The following is an 18,884-nucleotide window of genomic DNA, read 5'->3' on the forward strand; positions in this document are numbered from 1 at the left end:
AATCACAAATGAAAAAAGCTCAATTACCCAAGTTGTCCCAAAGTCTTGACCGACCAAGCACCGAGTTTTTAATGCTGGACAACCTTGGTTCTAATATTGTCTATAGGCCAAGTTAGTTTCAAGTTGAGCTTATTTATGGTATTACTATTAGACGTAGTTGACCAAGATCAACTCGAAATATGAGCCTCAAGATTTATTAAAAACAACCCATTTTAATAAATGACTAACCAAAGCTTGTTTAGATTTGTCCTTATTATTTTTTATGTTTTAAAAAAGAAATCCGATATTTAAATAGTTTAGCAAAGACCTCGTCAATTAAAATTTAGAATTTAAAATGGTTATATTATTGTTTGGAGCTTGAATTTGGTAACTATTTTCACGTTGGGGCTAGAAAAAAATTTTTGGTCCAAGTTAGACTTCGAACTTGGCAATTGTTTTCGCACTAGGGCCTAAACTAGGCAAATATTCTCACATTAAAGCTTAAACTTTTTTTATCGAAATTAGTCCCTAAACTTAATAATTATTCTCACATTGGGGCCTGAACTTTAAGATTTTTCAAGAAAATATCAAGGACTACCTTGGACCAAAAAAAGAGAGCTCAAACCCCAATATAAAAATAATTGTAATATTCATGGTCTAAATTGGATGAAAAAAAATCAAACCCCAATTTAAAAGTTAAGGGCATTAACACTACAGAATATAAATGCATATAGTCAGATCCTTATAAGAAATGGATTTGGTAATTAACATTTGGCCCAACACTTGAGAGCTTTTAGTTGACCCAAATTAGTGGATTTGGATCCTATTACCAAACTAATGTGCCGAGTACATTTTATAAAAAAATATTTATACCCTATTTCAGTTCTGCCCCTCTATGAGAAGGGAACCCCACATTCATTCCCACTAGTGCTTATTTATATGGAATATATCTCAATAATGGATGCCTATGGGCAATAATTTAGCTTTACTTATATACTACCTACAAGCTTCTGCCTCTTCTTTTTGCACATATAATATGTTTTCAGCTTCACGTACAACATTTGAAAACATAAAATATATGACCACTTCTCTTTCAAAAGTCTTGTTCTCCACTAAAAACAGCCTGTTATATATGTACACATTCTCTTGTCATAAAGTGAAGAATTTTGCTTCTTTGGTCTCCATTTCACTCTTTCTTGACCATAACGGGGAATGGAATTATCAAAATATTTATACACTATACCTGGATTGTATGTACCTCTTGATGGTTGCCCTATTAAAGAAGATTTATAAGTAATTTACTCATGTTTAATGTCTGTTAGATCGAGTGATAAGGAGTTTGATGTCTTTTAGAGTTTAAAGTTTTGATTTAATTTTAAATTTAATTAAGATTAATGTGATTCAACAGCTCAAACCTAAAAAAGGAAAAAATAACATAGAATTGAGTGAACACAAAGAAGGATCATGTTGTCCTCTTCAAAAGAAGTTTGATTATCTCTTTAGGCATTTGATGTGTGGAAGTGATGTTAATTTTATAAGTTGTTGAAAGAAAAAAGAAGTTAATATGAAAAGCCAGACAGAGAAATCTTAAAAGGAGATCCGGTTGAATTTGATTAGACAACTAATTTGCCTAAAAAATTTCATCATGTGGGCTGTTTTGTATTTACATAAACCAATGAAAGTGAAATACCTAAATCCACTTTCGTGCCCCCAATTTCTCATTTTCTGTCAAAGCTGACCCCTTCTTGTAGGGTTAAGATTGGTTGATGTTTAGTTGGCTAAAATGACATTTGCTTTGTGATAATAATAATAATAGTCTAAGTTTAAAGCTAAGATTATGCTTATCTCAAGGGTTAAATCCTTTTAAGATTTGTTCATGTTGAACTAATAAATACTATAAGATGGCACTATCATAGCATGAGGGGGCTCCACATCAGCCTTCACCATTTCTTTGTCGGCCATATGTCACTTGACCCCCCACCCCCCACCACCCACACTTAAATTTCTTCCATATACGACAAATGAAGTTTTATTTTTTGACATGTAAGATGAGATGACTCCCTTCGAAATTGGGGAAAATTCTTTGCAATGTTCATATATTTGTCACCCCCTGAGTGGCCTTTGACATGTTATGCCCATTAAAAGAAGTTTGTTTCATTTTCTTCTACATACTATAAAAGTTATGGCTTTAGAAGAGTTTAGAATGTGGTCGAAAATGTTTTATACGTGAAAAATTCCAATGAATCCAAAACTCCCCTAATTTGCTACTAAAAGGGGAAACTAACATAGAAACCTTTGCATTTGCCTTTGTGAAAACAATGAATTATTGAGAGTAAAAAGTAAATGGAGGACTCCATTTGTATTTTTTCTTTTTATTTAAAAAAATTATAAGTTAATTTATGTATGCTAAAGTAAAAAAAATTATATATACGATAAAGTAAAGAACAAATTATTTTTTTCTGTTAAAAATTAGTATAGTTAACAAAATAATTAGACGATTACATCTAATGTATCACGTGTACCTAATATTAAAGTACATGATAGGAGAACTAGCTTGCTTTTTGCTCTAACATATAGGAATTACTTTGCTATTTTTTTTTTAGAGAGAATAAAATACAATCTGACTCTTAGTATAAGGTTCTCCATGACACTTATAACAATTATTGATCATTATGCTTTCCACAAATTGATTATTATATACATGTATTGATTGACAAATATCAAAATTCGAGATTCATCAATAATTTTATTTGATGAACGATTTGTAAATATCACTTTTAATTTTTTTTAAAATGATCGCATCGTCTTCACATATTTGATGGAGAGAATATCAAATAGCTTCCCAAAGTTGATAGATACGTGTATCATTAATTCAATCTAGTGGCAACTATGAACAACTTAGGATTTTAGAATATGTGTGTTTTCAACTCAGTTTTCTTGACTTTATAATAATGAAAAAGACCCTATGATTTCATTGCCACCAAGATATATATAATTTATGTCCTTAAACCAAACCCATATTGCGATGCCCATTCCCCCACCAATGCACCGATTAGTGTCCTATCAAATCATGGCAACAATTTCCTATATGTAACCATCTGTGTTTGTGCGTTTGTTTCGATAACAATAGTAATAAAATATGAAAAAGAGAGAGTGGGGCAAAAACTTCCAAGAAATTAGAGAAAAGAAAAAGGGTAAAGCCCCCACAAAAGGTGAGAGGTGCACGCTCAAAGTAACTGGCATGGGGACATGGTGGCTCTTCTTGATGGAGTTTTAAGTACATAGGATACAAGAGAGAATTGGTGTCGTCTATATTACAAAGAGGTCAGTTTTGTCTCCCCATAACTGGGGCACCCTCTTGACCAATATCAAACCATGATACTTTAGCTAGAAGGGGGAAAAAAAAAAATCCCCTGCATGAAAGCCTATGGTTTTGCAGGCAGATTTGGTACCTGAAATAATGGACGCATCCCTTAGATAACAATGGCTACTAGTCAAAATGGTTATATAAATTAATTCCTTTACATATAAAAAATAAATTAACTTATTTCTATACAATAATAAGATAATTACATATGACGTGTTATGTGTATTTTATGTTGATAAATATAAATTAATTTATAATAATTAACATGAATAAAATTTTTAATCAAAAATCGAACAAAACTTAAAATTAACTTTTAATACAAAAATCTTCACGATACTTATTATATAACTTAAAAGTTAACTTTTAATACAAAAATCTTCACGACACTTATTACATGATATCTGTTATGAAATATGGGTAGCAAGAAAGTACATGGTTGAGTTCCAATAAAGCTAGCTTTCAACTGAGTGACAAAGAAACCTAAAGGCTAAAACCCCAATTTTTATTTTATTTTTTTATGATATAGTCATACTGTAGGATATTAGTGCATCAGGCCTTATTTAATATTCCCATATATTGGAATATTATTATTATAATAGAAAAGCATTTGGTTCCAAAAAAAAAAAAAAGATTTTATTCTTTTTATCTTTTTTATGCTATCAACAAAACATTTCATCGTCTAGCAACAAAGTTGAGTTTGAGTTTTTAGACCCAAAAAAAAGAAGAAAGAAAATTGTCTTCCCTTTCCTATGGAATATCTAAGGAAAGAACCTAGTCCTTCTGAGAGTTCTTCATGTATCCTTTCAACACCAGATGATCGAGAACAAGAGGCTAAACCCAGTCTCCAACTAGATCTAAATCTAGCTACAAGTGATTGTGATCGTGTGCTCAATCAAGAAGAGCTTAATCTTATCGATTCCTTGAAGAACAGTACTGGTTCATCCGACAGTACTACCACACAACCAACCGACGGTGAGCAAAGAGTTTTCTCCTGCAACTATTGTCAAAGAAAATTCTACAGTTCACAAGCTCTTGGTGGGCACCAAAATGCACACAAACGAGAGAGGACTTTAGCTAAAAGAGGTCAAAGGATGGGAACTCATATAGCAGCTTTTGGGCATCCTTATTTTCATCACCATCATCATCATAATCACTATTCTAGCTTGGCTTCTCTTCCCTTAAACGGTGCATATAATAGATCTCTGGGAATACAGGTACATTCCATGATCCATAAACCTTCTCATGTTTCTTCATCGACTGGTTTTTATGGACGTCATAGTTGGTCAAGACCTCCTATTGAACAACAACCGGCAATCGGAAAGTTATCAATGGAGAATCCCCATACAACAAATATTGTAAGTCCGGCCGGTAAGTTCAACGTAATGAGGACGATGATGGGTGGTTCTCAAGCTGATGAAGTGATTGGTACTTGTTGGCGGTCAAGTGGTACCAGTCTGAATGTTAACCAGGAAGATCAGATACATAAGGTTGACCTATCTCTCAAGCTCTAATTCAGTTTTATTTTCAATTAAGAACATATAATATATATTTTCTGATTAAGATTTTTGTTTACTCTTTAATTTGATTGCAAGTAATTGTTATGTATATTTTGATGATGATAGAAAAGCTTTTGAGTTTACACTTACGAATTACTTAATTTGATATTTATATTAAGAATAAAATTACATTTTATCCGATAAATTACTTTTTAAACATTAAATAAAACAGCAAACTAACTCTTTCGATTAAAATTTTTATTCATTTTCTCGAACATATTTCTGGAAATTGGTATCATCAAACACATCATGATGGGTTTTCAGAGAAGGGAAAATTAAATTAAATTATGTGAAAATGAGTATTGGTTATTGGTGGATGAATTGTGGATTTAGATGAAGACTTTGGATACCTAAATATATGAAATATAAAATTATGCAGCATAAGTGATGTGTGAGTGATGGAAGTAACCTAGTTTTACTGACACAGGGGGGTATGATTTGTCTGAGTGTGCACCGTACACTGTGTCACTTTCACTAATTGATCCCTCAATCTAAGCAATATCTGGTTTTATATTATTAAATTTAATTAAAATCCCGTAAAACCAATTTGCTTGCATCACCCTTTAACTGTAACTTACATGTGTTTCTATTTAATTCTTTCTTACCACAGTAGTCCTTGTCCTTTTTCAATTCTTTAATTCAGACCTGACCTTTGGACTTATTATACAAAGTATTTAACTTTTATTGGGCTAATCTTCCTAAAACCTTGGCCAACAAGTATTGAAGAAACTGGGCTCATTTTTAACTTGAATCCTTCCATGAAAGACCTTAGCCCATTGCTTCATTCATATCTACTCATAAACCTCTTTAAAACTTATTACGTAATTAAGTACGTTTGGACTTACGTTTAAAACTTTATTTTCACATCATTCTTATCTCTTTTCAATAGAAAAATGGCAAATTAGATTTTTCCTCCTAATTTTCTTATTATATCAATTTTGATAGAGAAACAAGAAAAAGATTACAATGCCTGTAGTCCTTTTAACATTTGAACCATTCTTACAAAAGATGTAGTCCTTATAGAATTGTTTGTAAGGAGAGTTTGTAGGCTCATTCTTACAAAAGTTATGGCTCTTAACATTTGCTAGATAGGTTTGTAGCTCTCAAAATATTACTAATTTTATCTTTTATATATATCATAAAATTAAACCAAACAATTCAACCATATTATGTATAATTAATTTTGTGTTAATCTCATATTAAATTATATATTCTCTCCGTCACGAATTCCCCAACATGTTAATTAATATCTATCTATATTATACTTAAAATCTTTAAATGAAATAGTATTATTATAAGTCAATCGACACTAATTTAATTGAAAATGATTTTAAAAGTAAAAGTTATTATAAAATAATAATTATTTGTCAAAATAACATGAATGGCAAATTATTTACTACAACATTATCTTTTAACGGATTTTTATATTTTTTGGGGATAATAGCATATTTGGCCCTTGTACTTTAGCAAAATTTTCAATGTGGTACCTAAAGTTTCTAAATGTCCAATATGCCCTTGTACTGTACTTCCTCTTCCAAAAAGGTATTTGGGTTTAATGGTGTTAAAGTGTGATGTGGTGGTACACACGGACCACTAAAATATTAACATGTGGCAATTTTTTACATGAAAAATGTCAACTAATTCAAACCTAAGGGCGTGATAATAATTTTACCATTTTCTTTTTGAAGACAAAAAAATATTGACATTTTTTTGGAAAATGACACGTGGCTTAATTTTCCATGATATCCACTAAACTAACTATTAAATTAACTAAGGCAAGTGCATCTATCAATTGATAGCATAGCTATGATAAGCACATATATCGTTCCTTCGAGAACTACAAATTACTAGTAATTATCACATTTCTATTGTTTAACCTAATAATTCAATGGCTTAACTAATATTAAATTAAACTATCTAAATTAACTAATGAGTGCACCAAATAATGAAACACAAAAACAGTCAAATATCAACCAAGTGACAAAAACAATATCTACGTAAGAATCCACCTAGGTTTCATCTATAATTCAAAATCTAATTTATGTAATTTATTTTTCTAGCTCTTTAATCCGTAGAAATCCCTAATTTATGTTAACATATCTATCAAGCATAAGAACAACTAGCTCTAGGTTAATTAATTGAAATTTCTTTCTAATTAAAACCCTATTATTGCATTAACTCGCTCTATGGATTCCCCTATTAGATTTGACTGTAATCCTGTAGAATTATGTCGTTCTATTTCTAGAATTGCATGCAATTCTATTCAATTATACATGATCTAATCTCAAGAAGGGTTTATTCAACCTCAAACTTAAGCACATCAAATATGGACCAACACTCTAGAATTATCAATCCAAGAACAATTAAGCATTCATAATTGAAAACAAAGGAACAAAGGTTTTATTGTATAAAAATAAAAATCAAATAATAGATACCATATTAGGTTCATCTCTCTTATGTATTAAGAGAATTAGTTCATACTTGCAAGAGTAAACACCATAAATACAATATAACCACTAAAATAAAAGAAATCCATGATAACGCCCTTGAAAATCAACTTGGACTTTTGAATCTTGATGGAAAATAACTTGAAAATCGACTTAAATGGTGTTCTTTAGGTAATTTTTGCACTATCCTTTGACAACTGCTTTCCTCCTCTTTTATTTTCTTATTTATACCTTCTTAGAGTGCCAAAAAAACCTCAAAATTGTCACTTCCAGCTGTTAGCGCAGATGGTTCCTGAAATCTACACACCCGTGTGGGTCACATGGCCGTGTAGTTTGCTTGTGTGAAACTTTGCTGCCTGTGTTCAACTTCCAGACTACTCCAATGTTCTAATTTCCACCTGTTTTCACTCCTATTGCTCCCAAGTGCTCTATTAAGCATCAAAACATGAATATAAAGGATTAGGAGTATATAATTCATAATTAATGTGACACAATCACCCAAAAATGCACTAAGAATGAGGCTAACATATGTTACTTTTGTCACTTATCAAATATCCCCACACTTAAGCATTTGCTTGTCCTCAAGTAAAGTTCTCAACTCACATTCAAATTAACTTTCCTTCACCTATTATTTTCACTAATCATGTCTTAAGATAATTAATAGATTAATATATTAACATGCATTAAAGATTTAAACTAGAATGGCAGTAAATAACATAAGCAATCCAAGCAAAAATTTTAATGCATAAAACATAGGAGTCTCCCTTACCTTAGTAATTAGTTGAAATATAAACTCAATAAGGTTTAACATCCTCATTAAGATTCACTCAAAGCACTCAAAGTGTTTAAAGGCTAATTAATATGCACTCAATAGTCAAACGAGGAAAGTTATTACCATAAATTTGTTTAATAATCAAATCTCCACCACTACAAATATGAGATTAAACAAAGATCAAAAAGTCTTTACAAGGGTTGTAATAGGGTTTAGATTAAGGGTATGCAAGGGTATACAAGATGATTATAGTCGAGAGTTGAATTGATGAGTTATCAGACCAAAAGAATAAGATGCTGAATTGCAAAACATTGGCATGAATAATAAACAAACAATTGAAGTGATCCTTTATACAAGAGATAGTAGTGATGATTTAAGCTCAACAAACAAGACAATGGAGCTATAACATAAAGAGTGATCTCACAATTGAACAAGATAGCCCAAAGTTTTTTTTTAAAGAAAAATTCAGCAATATTAATGATCGAACATGGTTAGGCAACTTATCAAAATCTAATCTTGACTAAAGAAAATCAATAAAAAGGTAATTCAAAGGTTAATGAGGTTTTAAGGGTTAAAATGAGTAGGTGATATATGAACAAAAAGGGATTAGGCTCAAAGGAGTTACTAGTGGGCAATAAAATGGGTATGCTATTTAAAGGCTAAGTGGGTCAAATCCTAAGTGTCTCTATCATCTCAATATATCAAATCATTAATGTGGTATTGACATGCATAACAAAAGCAAATTCTAGAATAACAAACCTAGTTGACACACTCTAAACCAAAAAAATTAACATGAGCATAAAAGGATGGTAGCTCCAAAGGCCTAAAAGCTTTACAAAATATGGTTTTGATGTCAAAACTTATAAAGTTATAATTCAAGACAAGTATTAAGTTCAAGGAGAAAACCTAAAATAACCATCATGCTTGACTCTCTCATGCATTAAAGTATAAATAAAAATGAATAAAAATACAAATTATCATAAAGTAGAATTGATAAAAACTCTAGATTTATAAAAGATAACTTTCATGAAAAAATTAAGAAATTTACTTAAAAACATGCAAAAATTCAAGGACTAAGTCGAATAGAAGTATACAATTCTCCCTACACTTAAGATGTATATTGCCCTAAATATATGAACAAAGATAATCACAATAAACAAAATAAAATAATACAATAAGGAAAGAACTGAAACTGCCCTAAATTGGGATGAATGGATGGAGAGTGTGAAATCTTGTAGCATCAGAGATCCGAAGTTAAGTAATGTTGTCCTTGCAACAATCAAAAGAAAGCAAAATAAAATAAAAAGGTAAAAAGAAAACGAAATAAAAATAAAAACGAAAAAAGATCTAGTGAAGGAAAGAAATGATCAATAGTATCCACATAGCCATGTCGTTGGCTTGCATGGATCACATGGCCATGTCTTTAGCTCGTGTGACTTTCTCTAAGATAAAATTATGTTCTAGTATTCACACGATTGTGTCTTCAACCCATGTGGTTCACATGATCATGTTTTCAGCCCGTGTGCCTTTCAAGAACCATGTGCTTCAAAGTAATATTACCTCCCATTATTCACATGGTCGTGTCTTCAGCCCTTGTGGTTTAAGTAACCTCATTTTTTTTTAAACAAAGAGCTAAAATGAAGAAAAATAAAGTCAATATAAAATTCAAATATACAACACATGCAGTAAATAAAATAAAATACAAAAAGATAAACGCTCGGGTTGCCTTCCGAGAAGCGCTTGTTTAAGTCTAAAAGCTCGACTTTCTTATAGAAAACATGATCAATCGAGATTTTGGAGTTGGAACTCCTCTTTCCCATTATCAACATTACTACCAAGATAGAGTTTGAGACAATGACTATTTACCTTAAATGTGTCATATTCAGGATGTGTTACCTTAACTTGTCCAGATGGAAACACGTATTTTACCACAAATGGTCTTGACCATCTTGACTTAAGCTTTCTATGTAACATTTGTAGTCCTGAATTGTATAGCAGCACTCTATCTCTAGCTATGAATTGCTTTGTCTTCTTTAAATAAGCATCATGGTGTCACTTTATTTCTTCCTTGTACATTTTTGAGTTTTCATAAGCATTTGCTCACCATTCATCTAGTTGCAACATTCTCTTTTCACCTATCCTTTGAAATCTATCACATTGAACAAAACACAGTTCTGACGTATATTTTTGAGCAATTTCCTTAAAAAAAATGTTGAACTGCATGATTAATAGAATCAATAGAATAACAAGTATCATCTTGCTCGCTAGAAGCTCGCATAACATCATGTGTTTGAAGAGTAACCTCTTCATCACCTACCCTTAGCACAAGTTTATCATTACCAATATCAATAACAGCTCTAGCAATGGCTAAAAAAAGTTGACCTAAAATCAAAGGTACCTCAACATCCTCATCCATGTCAAGTATCACAAAGTTAACAGAGAATATAAATTTATATACTTTAACAAGCATATCCTAAATAATACCCCTATTGTAAGGCCCAATTTTTGTCCGGGCTTATACCAAAAAAAAAAAAAACAACAAACACAAAATAAACTAAAAAATTAAAGTCCAAATATCCATAATAATGTCCAAGTTTTACACCCCATCAGGCCCAAATAATAAACTAAATTAAAAGCAACCCAAATACATTTTCTAACCCTATTAAACAAACACCCCAAAACCCCTTAACCCAATTACATAGAATCCGACCCAATTAAATAATCCTAAAACCCAATTCTAATAGCCCAAACCTGAGGCCCAAAACACCCAAAAAAAGAGTACAGCAGATGAGAGCACCAGAAGCTTCTGGAATAGGCCAAAGAGTTGGGGCTCCCACGAGTGGCTCCTCGCACGGCCTCCTTCGCACGTCTTCTCGCTCCTCCGTACGACTGAGTCTGCACAGGAATACACCAAAAGAACCACTAATAGAATACAGCAAATAAATGTCATTTTTATTTTTATTTTTTATCCTAAAAATTTGGCTATAAAAAGCCGTTGATTTCATCTCTGTATTTTTACGCAAGCATGCACGCACATTGAATACCAGAGAGTAGAAAAATTGTCAAAAGGTGATTTCCCAAATTTATTTTTGTGTTTCTTTTGATTAGCTTGCAATTTCGATATAGAAATGTGAAGAGAAGATACCTGAATCGACGCCAATGAAAGCCAAAACATCATATATAGATACGGGTGAGGGTCGAACGATGTTGAATTCGTTTTTTTAATTTTCGATTTTTTTTAAAAAAAGAATAATATTAGTTCAAAAGTTCTAAAAAAAAAGAAAAAGGAAAGAGTGGTTTACCGATTTTTCATGGGCGTGTGTTGAATCTGATCACTAAGAACTTTATTGTGTACGCTTTCATATTTTATTATCCTTATGTATGTATTATTTATATGTGCCATCAAACTAAATCAATTTGTTACATGTAAATTTATGTTATATGTCATTTGTTTCAAAATTCCTTTATAAATATAGTTTTATAAATATACATCACTAAATTTTGGTATTTCATAAGTATAGTTTTTATCTTTTATGTACATGATTATATTTTTAAAATTTGTTACATGTATAATTTATATATTTATTTAATTTTTCATACATTATTAATTTCATGCTATAATTATTCCCAAAATCTATTTATATACATGTTTTATGAATTTATTATATACATTATATCTTATTATGTGTTTTATTATTCTTTTATGTTTTATATATTATTTAAGCTATCATGCATATTGTTAATTTTAAATCAATTTGTGTTTAAAATATTTTGCATATTATTTTATTCAAATGTTTTATTTCACTAATTATATTCCTAGTTTTTATGTAAATCAATCTACTCATATAGTATGTATATTATGTATTCATTAATTCGTAATTATTATAAAATTGTCTTACACTACATCTTTTGCTAATTTCCGCTTTATTTTGTACATGTTTTGTGGGTTGTTTTACATTTATTGTTGTGGTATATTATTTAGTCACTGTTTTATCAATTGTTCTCCATTCATGATTAAGAATTTGGTTGCATTTTACTTAGAATCGTTGTACATAATTGTTGGATTCATTAAATTGTGGCTTATTGTATCATATTTGTCGAAACCACTTTTTAAAATTTTAAATTTAATAAAAACGGGGAATCAACTTTTTGAAAAACGAAAATGTGGAGTCGCTACCGATCTTTTTTGTTTTGGTGTGATCAGATCACCTAAGAATTTGGTTATTCTAATAAAACATTTTTGGTTTACTAAAACAATGATTTTGGTCTACGAATTTTTTAGAAAACAGGTTCGGGAGTCGGTTACGCATGAGGAAGGATTGGCACCCTCACTACGCCCAAAATTGGTACCAAATCGATTAAATGTTGTCCTTATGTAAAATGTTTTTGAAATGTGGTTCCTTTTTGATAACATTTGAATAACCCGAGTTGGTTATAAAAATTCTCTTGCTTAAGAGGAATATAGCATCACATCCAGCACGATAGGACATGATTAATTCTGACTTCCAAAAATTTGTAAGTTGAAAACTGCAAAAGGATGCCCAATTATTTAGTCCAACGAGAAAATCAAAACCCAGCACAGTAGGGCACGATTCCTCGAATTTCTAGATGTCAGACATTGCCTTATTTTAGAATTTAGAGATTATGAGTGAAGTTCTAAAGGAATATTCGATTGTTTTGAGTGAACGGAGAATTGCAACCCAGCACGATAGGGCACGATTCCCGAATTGCCAAACATCGAGTATTACCTTTGTTTTAAAGAGTTTTTAGAAAACATGAATGAAATTCTAAAGGGACATTCGATTATTTTGAGCAAACGAGAAATTGCAACCCAGCACGTTAGGGCACGATTCCGCAAATTTCCAAATATCGAACATCGCATTTGTTTTAAAATATTTTTAGAAGACATGAGTGAAATTTTGAAGGGATATTCGATTATTTTGAGCAAACGGGAAATTGCAACCCAGCACGTTAGGGCAAGATTTCGCGAATTGCCAAATATCGAATCTCACCTTCGTTTTAAAGAATTTTTAAACGAATAATTATAAAAATAGCTTAAAACATATTGATGCGACTCGAAATAAGACGAAATTTGTAACAGCCTAATTTTCAGTGGTGTCGGAACAGTGATTCGAGATCACTAAATCCGACAAATGAGTAGGAAATATTATTAATTTAGTGAGTATAAGTTAAATGTGAAGTTAGGAAAAATTTTGAAATAGTGAATAGTGTACTAAAAATAAATACTAAAATAATTAGAATAGAGAACGAGGTATCGAGACCTCGAGAATTTTAAATCGAGCCATAAATATTTTTATAAATATTTATGGAGTATTAATAGGTTAGTATTAAAGTTTCGTCAAGAAATTTTAAAGTTCTGATAGTTAATTGAACAAAAAGGACTAAATTGTATCAAATGCAAAATTATGGGAAATGATTAAATAGCTTAAATGATAAAAGAAAGAGGGTTTAAAAGGAAAATAGACCTAAGGTCTATTTGGGCTGGATGGTAAGAGCATGAAATCAGCAAGAAAATAAGGAGAATTAAGGGTAAAATTGAAAAATTACAAAATTTACTTAATAAAGCTAGGACTAAAGTGGAATTATCTAGATTTCTCTTTATTTTCTGCATTCTCATCAGAAAAAATGCCATGGAAGAGTTCCCTTAAGCTGTTTTTTCATATTTTTACTTCAAGTAAGTTCAATTCTTGATTATTTCTTGAAATTTTTGTGTTTTTATGACTTTTACAACTAGGTCCACTTGTTGAATTCGTTAGTTTTTGATTCTATGAAAGAAATTGAAAGTTGATATGAATATGTGCTGGAAGTATATGATGATTTGGCATGGAATTAGAGCTTCAAATTGTTTATATGCTAATTTTTTGAAAGAATTGAATAGAAAGTGAATGTTTGGGACCTAATTGTAAAAGAGTTTGAAGTTAGAGTTTTATGTGGAAATTATGAATTTCAATAGTTATGAAAAAACTTATAATGTCTAGGAAAAGTATTAATTTAGAAAATTATCTTAATTGAGGGGTTAATTGAGCAAGGACTGAATTGTATGAATTGTGAAATTTGGGGCAAAATAGAAATCAACATTTTGCACTAAAATTGTTTTGGACAGCCGCAGTAGTCTAACTTTGAAAAATCACCAAAAATTGTATAAATGTAATTAGAGGATGAATAAAATATGAAATTAAAGCTTATTGAGTCTAGTTTCTTATAGAAGAAATGATGTAAGCAATGGAATTGTAAATCATGAGATATGATGAATTTTGTGAGACAAGGTCAGAATGATTTCGGGTTCCCCTGTTCTGACTTTGTAAAATCATAAAAAATTGGATAAAAATAATTATGGGATTAAATTTATATGTTTAGAATCCTGAATGAGTCTATTTTCAAGATAAACAAGCGAGGACATCATTCAAATCCTGTACGAGAAGATAATTAATTTTTAGTGAAGAAGGATCGGAACTGTCAGACAGCAGAAAAGGGGAGACTTCAATGAATAAACTGTATTAATTGGCCCAACCAAAAATTATGAAATTTTTATGGTAAGAAGAAATATGAGTCTAGTTTCTGGGAAAATTTATGGATCTTAATTTGGAGTTCTTTAGCTCAAGATAAAAATAATTTAGTGACTATGACACAGATGGGCAGCTTGAATATTCACATAAGTAGATAGTGAAAATTATGGATAATGTTACCTACAAGTGTGTTGTTTATACAAAGGATGTGGATGGAGAGGAGGAGGAGGAAAAATATACATATATATATGAATGACTCGTGTATAAATTGATCACATGCCCGATTATAATCGATGAGTGTTGAATTAGAAATGATATAATGATTTATTTGGAATATTTATTATGAAATTATGATTATCATTATGATACAAAAATTGAACTTGTGAGTTTATATAGCTAAAATTTTAGTGATTATTTGTTAATTTTATGAATTTCATGATGTGTTATTTCATATGTATTGATGATAAAATCGTGAATAATGTAAAAGCATGAAAATTGAATAAATGATCAAATTGAGCATTTCAGCTCAGTGACAAGATGAATTGAAGGAAAAGACCATGGTTGGACCATGGCAACAAGTGATAAGTGATAGCTTCGGCTACAAGTGAAAAGTATCAAGGAAAAGTGAAAGTGATAAGCTACACTTATCTGATCAAGGAAAAGTGAAAGTGATAAGTGATAGCTTCGGCTACACTTATCTGATCAATGACAAATGACAAGTGAAAAGTGGTAGCTCCGGCTACCTGATCAGTGAAAAGTGGTAGCTCCGGCTACCTGATCAGTGAAAAGTGGTAGTACCGGCTACCTGATCAGTGAATAGTGGTAGCTTCGGCTACAAGTGACAAGTGATTTCCGTACAAGACCATATCTGGGATATGACATCGGTGTGATATATGCTACTGTATAAGACCATATCTGGGATATGGCATCAGTGAGATATGTGATTCGTGTAAGACCATAGCTGGGTTATGGCATCGATATGTGATATGTGATTACGTGTAAGACCATAGCTGGGCTATGGCATCGATATATGAATATGTGTAAGACCATAGCTGGGCTATGGCATCATTATGTGAAGATGTGTAAGACCATAGTTGAACTATGGCATCGAGAAAATGAAGTACTGAATTCCGTAAGATGTTCACTAATTTGAAGAAGTTTGGTAAGTATTACATGGAATTATGCGACATAAAGAAATACGAGTTGATGAGACATGAGCATAAAACTTGGTTGATGAATGAGTTCATTTGTGATTATATATTTCTACGCCTTGAGTGTAATATCTGTATGAATTGGTATTCCAAATGAGTTAATAAGAAAACTTCTAGTATGAAATAATCTGAGTTCGAAATGAAATATCATGAAAATGTACTTGAAATACATTGGTATGTCTTGTATATGCTATTTGACTTCATAAATGTAGAAAGTAAATGTATGTGGAAATATGAGATGATGATATCTGTACATGGAATTTATTGATGAATATGTACATCCAAATTTATATGATAGATTTTAGTGAACATTGAAATTGGGCTCAATAAGTGATTTGGCAATTTAAATCGTGATTGGTAGGAAGAGTTAATGAATTGCATATTTATGAATTGTTACACGTATTTGTCTGAAATACGAGGAAGTGATGGTAATTGATACATGGAAATATGAAACTATGATATATATAAAAACATGGAATATGTTTGATAAATGTGTTCATTCATAATTATGGAATTATGTACCTCATGTGTGCTATTTGCATAAAGATGATATTTCAAATACTTTGGTGAATAAAGCTTAAATATGAAATAGTATGAAATCGAAACAAATTGTTATGAAAATGTATTTAAATTATCTGCAAGTGTTTCGTGCTTCTCGATAATGCCTCATACTCTATTCCGGCGACGGATACGGGTAGGGGGTGTTACAAAATTAATCATAAAAATTTGGATTTTATAAAACCGTATTTCATAAACCAAGTGGAAAACGATGATACGGGGTAATATGTGTACGCATAAAATACGACAATGGAATAGTGGAGGCAATACAATCTATTTAACCAACTAACAAACACTTACAACTAAGTATAACTAACTTGGAAATATAACTCAATTTCAATCTTGCATGGAGAATAATTAACATTGTAACGCCCCTTACCTGAGACCGTTGCCGGAGTCGAGCACAAGGCACTACTAAACTTATTTGAGCACTTAACCAAATTTAGATAATTTATATCATACTTTTCAGACAAGCTGTCCAACTGCGTCATAGTTGCTAAATAATTCATATCTCGAGTTATAAAACTCGAAATCCAAATCCGTAAATTTTCCCCGAATTTATACTCATATATCTACTTACCAATTGTTTTCTAGAATTTTTGGTCAAGCCAATTAGTACAGTTTATTAGTTAAAATCTCCCCTGTTTCAGGGTTTGACTACTCTGACCTTTGTGTATTACGAATCAGATATCTCTCTGTACAGAGCTTCAATGACTATGCCGTTTGTCTCTAATAAAACTAGACTCAATAAGGAAACTGTACATATAAAGTATGACTTCTAATTATATTTGTAAAATTTATGGTGAATTTCCAAAGTCAGAACAGGGGATCCAGAAATAGCTCTGGCCCTGTTTCACAAAAATTTAAACATCTCATAAAATATAGCTCATATACCTGTTATGCTTCTTCCATATGAAAATAGACTCATCAAGATTCGGTTCCATAACTTATTCATTATTTAATTCCATTTCTACTATTTTTAGTGATTTTTCAAAGTCAAACTACTGCTACTTACCAAAAACTGTTTTAGTACAAATATTGTTAACTAGTTTATAACATCTTTACTTCAATTCATTCAAACTCTATACATGCCATATAAATCTTTAAACATAAAACAAAAACTACCAGAATTGATCTGAATAGTGTGCCCTGTTGTGTTGATCCGATCTACCCACTTCACTTCAAGTCAATCTACATAAAAATATTAAACACACACAAGTAAGCTTATTGAAGCTTAGTAAGCTCATAGGCATATAAACACAAATCATATCAAATATCGTACACAATCATATATCTATTAGTTTAACTATTTCTGTAACACCCCGTACCCGAGACCGTTTCCGGAGTCGAACACAAGGTGTTAACGGACTTAATTCATTAATTAAACAGCTCATACAATTCATTTTAAAATTTCCAGACAAGCTGGCTAACTGCATCATAGTCGCTTTAAAAATCATATCTCGAGTTACGAAACTCGAAATCCAATTTCGTAAATTTTTCCTGAAACTATACTCATATATATATCTACTAATTTTTTTCTAGAATTTTTGGTTGGGCCAATTAGTACAGTTTATTAGTTAAAGTCTCCCCTGTTTCAGGGTTCAACTACTCTAACCTCTGTGTATTATGAATCAGATATCTCCCTATACAGACCTTAAATGACTATGCCGTTTGTCTCTAATAAAACTAGACTCAATAAGGAATCTGTACATATAAAGTGTGACTTCTAATTATCTTTTTAAAATTTATGGTGAATTTCCAAAATCAGAATAGGGGATCCAGAAATCGCTCTGGCCCTGTTTCACAAAAATTTAAACATCTCATAAAATATAGCTCATATACCTGTTTCGCTTATTCCATATGAAAATAGACTCATCAAGCTTCGATTCCATAACTTATTCATTATTTAATTCCATTTCTACTATTTTTAGTGATTTTTCAAACTCACGTCACTGCTGCTGTCTGAATCTATTTTATGGTAAATTTTACCTATTTCATGGTTTCCATGGATTAGCTAGCAATTTGACATACATAATACCAAATATGATCATGATTAGCCATTCCAATGGCTAATCATTACTAAGCATTTCTATTTCCATACCACTCAATAACCATATCATAAGACCATACATATAAAATGATTATAATGCTATACATGCCATACTCAAAATATACAAGCCATTATGCCAAGATGGTATACGGATAGTGTGTGCGTGCCTCCGACCGTTTCCGATTTCGAGCTGGCTTGTCAACACTACAAGGAATGAAAAGGAGGAGTAAGCATAAATGCTTAGTAAGCTCACATGCAAATAGCAAGTAACATAACCATATAAACAAACATAAAACATCATTTGCATAATCATCACCAAGACATTCATATCACCTTTTCATTTATCATCTTACCATATTGTTGTTATATCGACTTTTCAACCCGAGGGTTAAGTACATACCTGTTCAAAGTATCCAT

General features: G+C 31.1%; 1 protein-coding gene and 1 long non-coding RNA gene across 3 annotated transcripts; one reads left to right on the forward strand and one right to left on the reverse strand.

Annotated features, from left to right (window-relative positions):
* Positions 1–3,982: 3,982 nt before the first annotated feature.
* LOC108463480 (zinc finger protein 3-like) lies at positions 3,983–4,972 on the forward strand. The gene has a single exon (XM_017763412.2). The coding sequence runs from the start codon at positions 4,096–4,098 to the stop codon at positions 4,855–4,857; it is 762 nt and encodes a 253-aa protein (XP_017618901.1). The 5' UTR covers positions 3,983–4,095; the 3' UTR covers positions 4,858–4,972.
* Positions 4,973–17,355: 12,383 nt separating this feature from the next.
* Positions 17,356–18,647, reverse strand: LOC128286566 (uncharacterized). Of its 2 annotated transcripts, none has more exons than XR_008277175.1 (2): positions 18,582–18,647; positions 17,356–17,608 (listed from the first exon to the last, which is right to left on the reverse strand). It is a non-coding gene; the product is annotated as an uncharacterized LOC128286566 (long non-coding RNA). The 2 variants fall into 2 exon arrangements; XR_008277174.1 differs by having other exon boundaries at positions 18,618–18,646.
* Between the last annotated feature and the right edge of the window lie 237 nt (positions 18,648–18,884).

This window comes from Gossypium arboreum, chromosome 13 (assembly GCF_025698485.1).
Source record: "Gossypium arboreum isolate Shixiya-1 chromosome 13, ASM2569848v2, whole genome shotgun sequence".
Classification (NCBI taxonomy): Eukaryota; Viridiplantae; Streptophyta; class Magnoliopsida; order Malvales; family Malvaceae; genus Gossypium; species Gossypium arboreum.

Bases quoted from the DNA above. Each gene is read 5' to 3' on its own strand.
- LOC108463480 (XM_017763412.2), top strand. From the start codon at position 4,096: ATGGAATATCTAAGGAAAGAACCTAGTCCTTCTGAGAGTTCTTCATGT.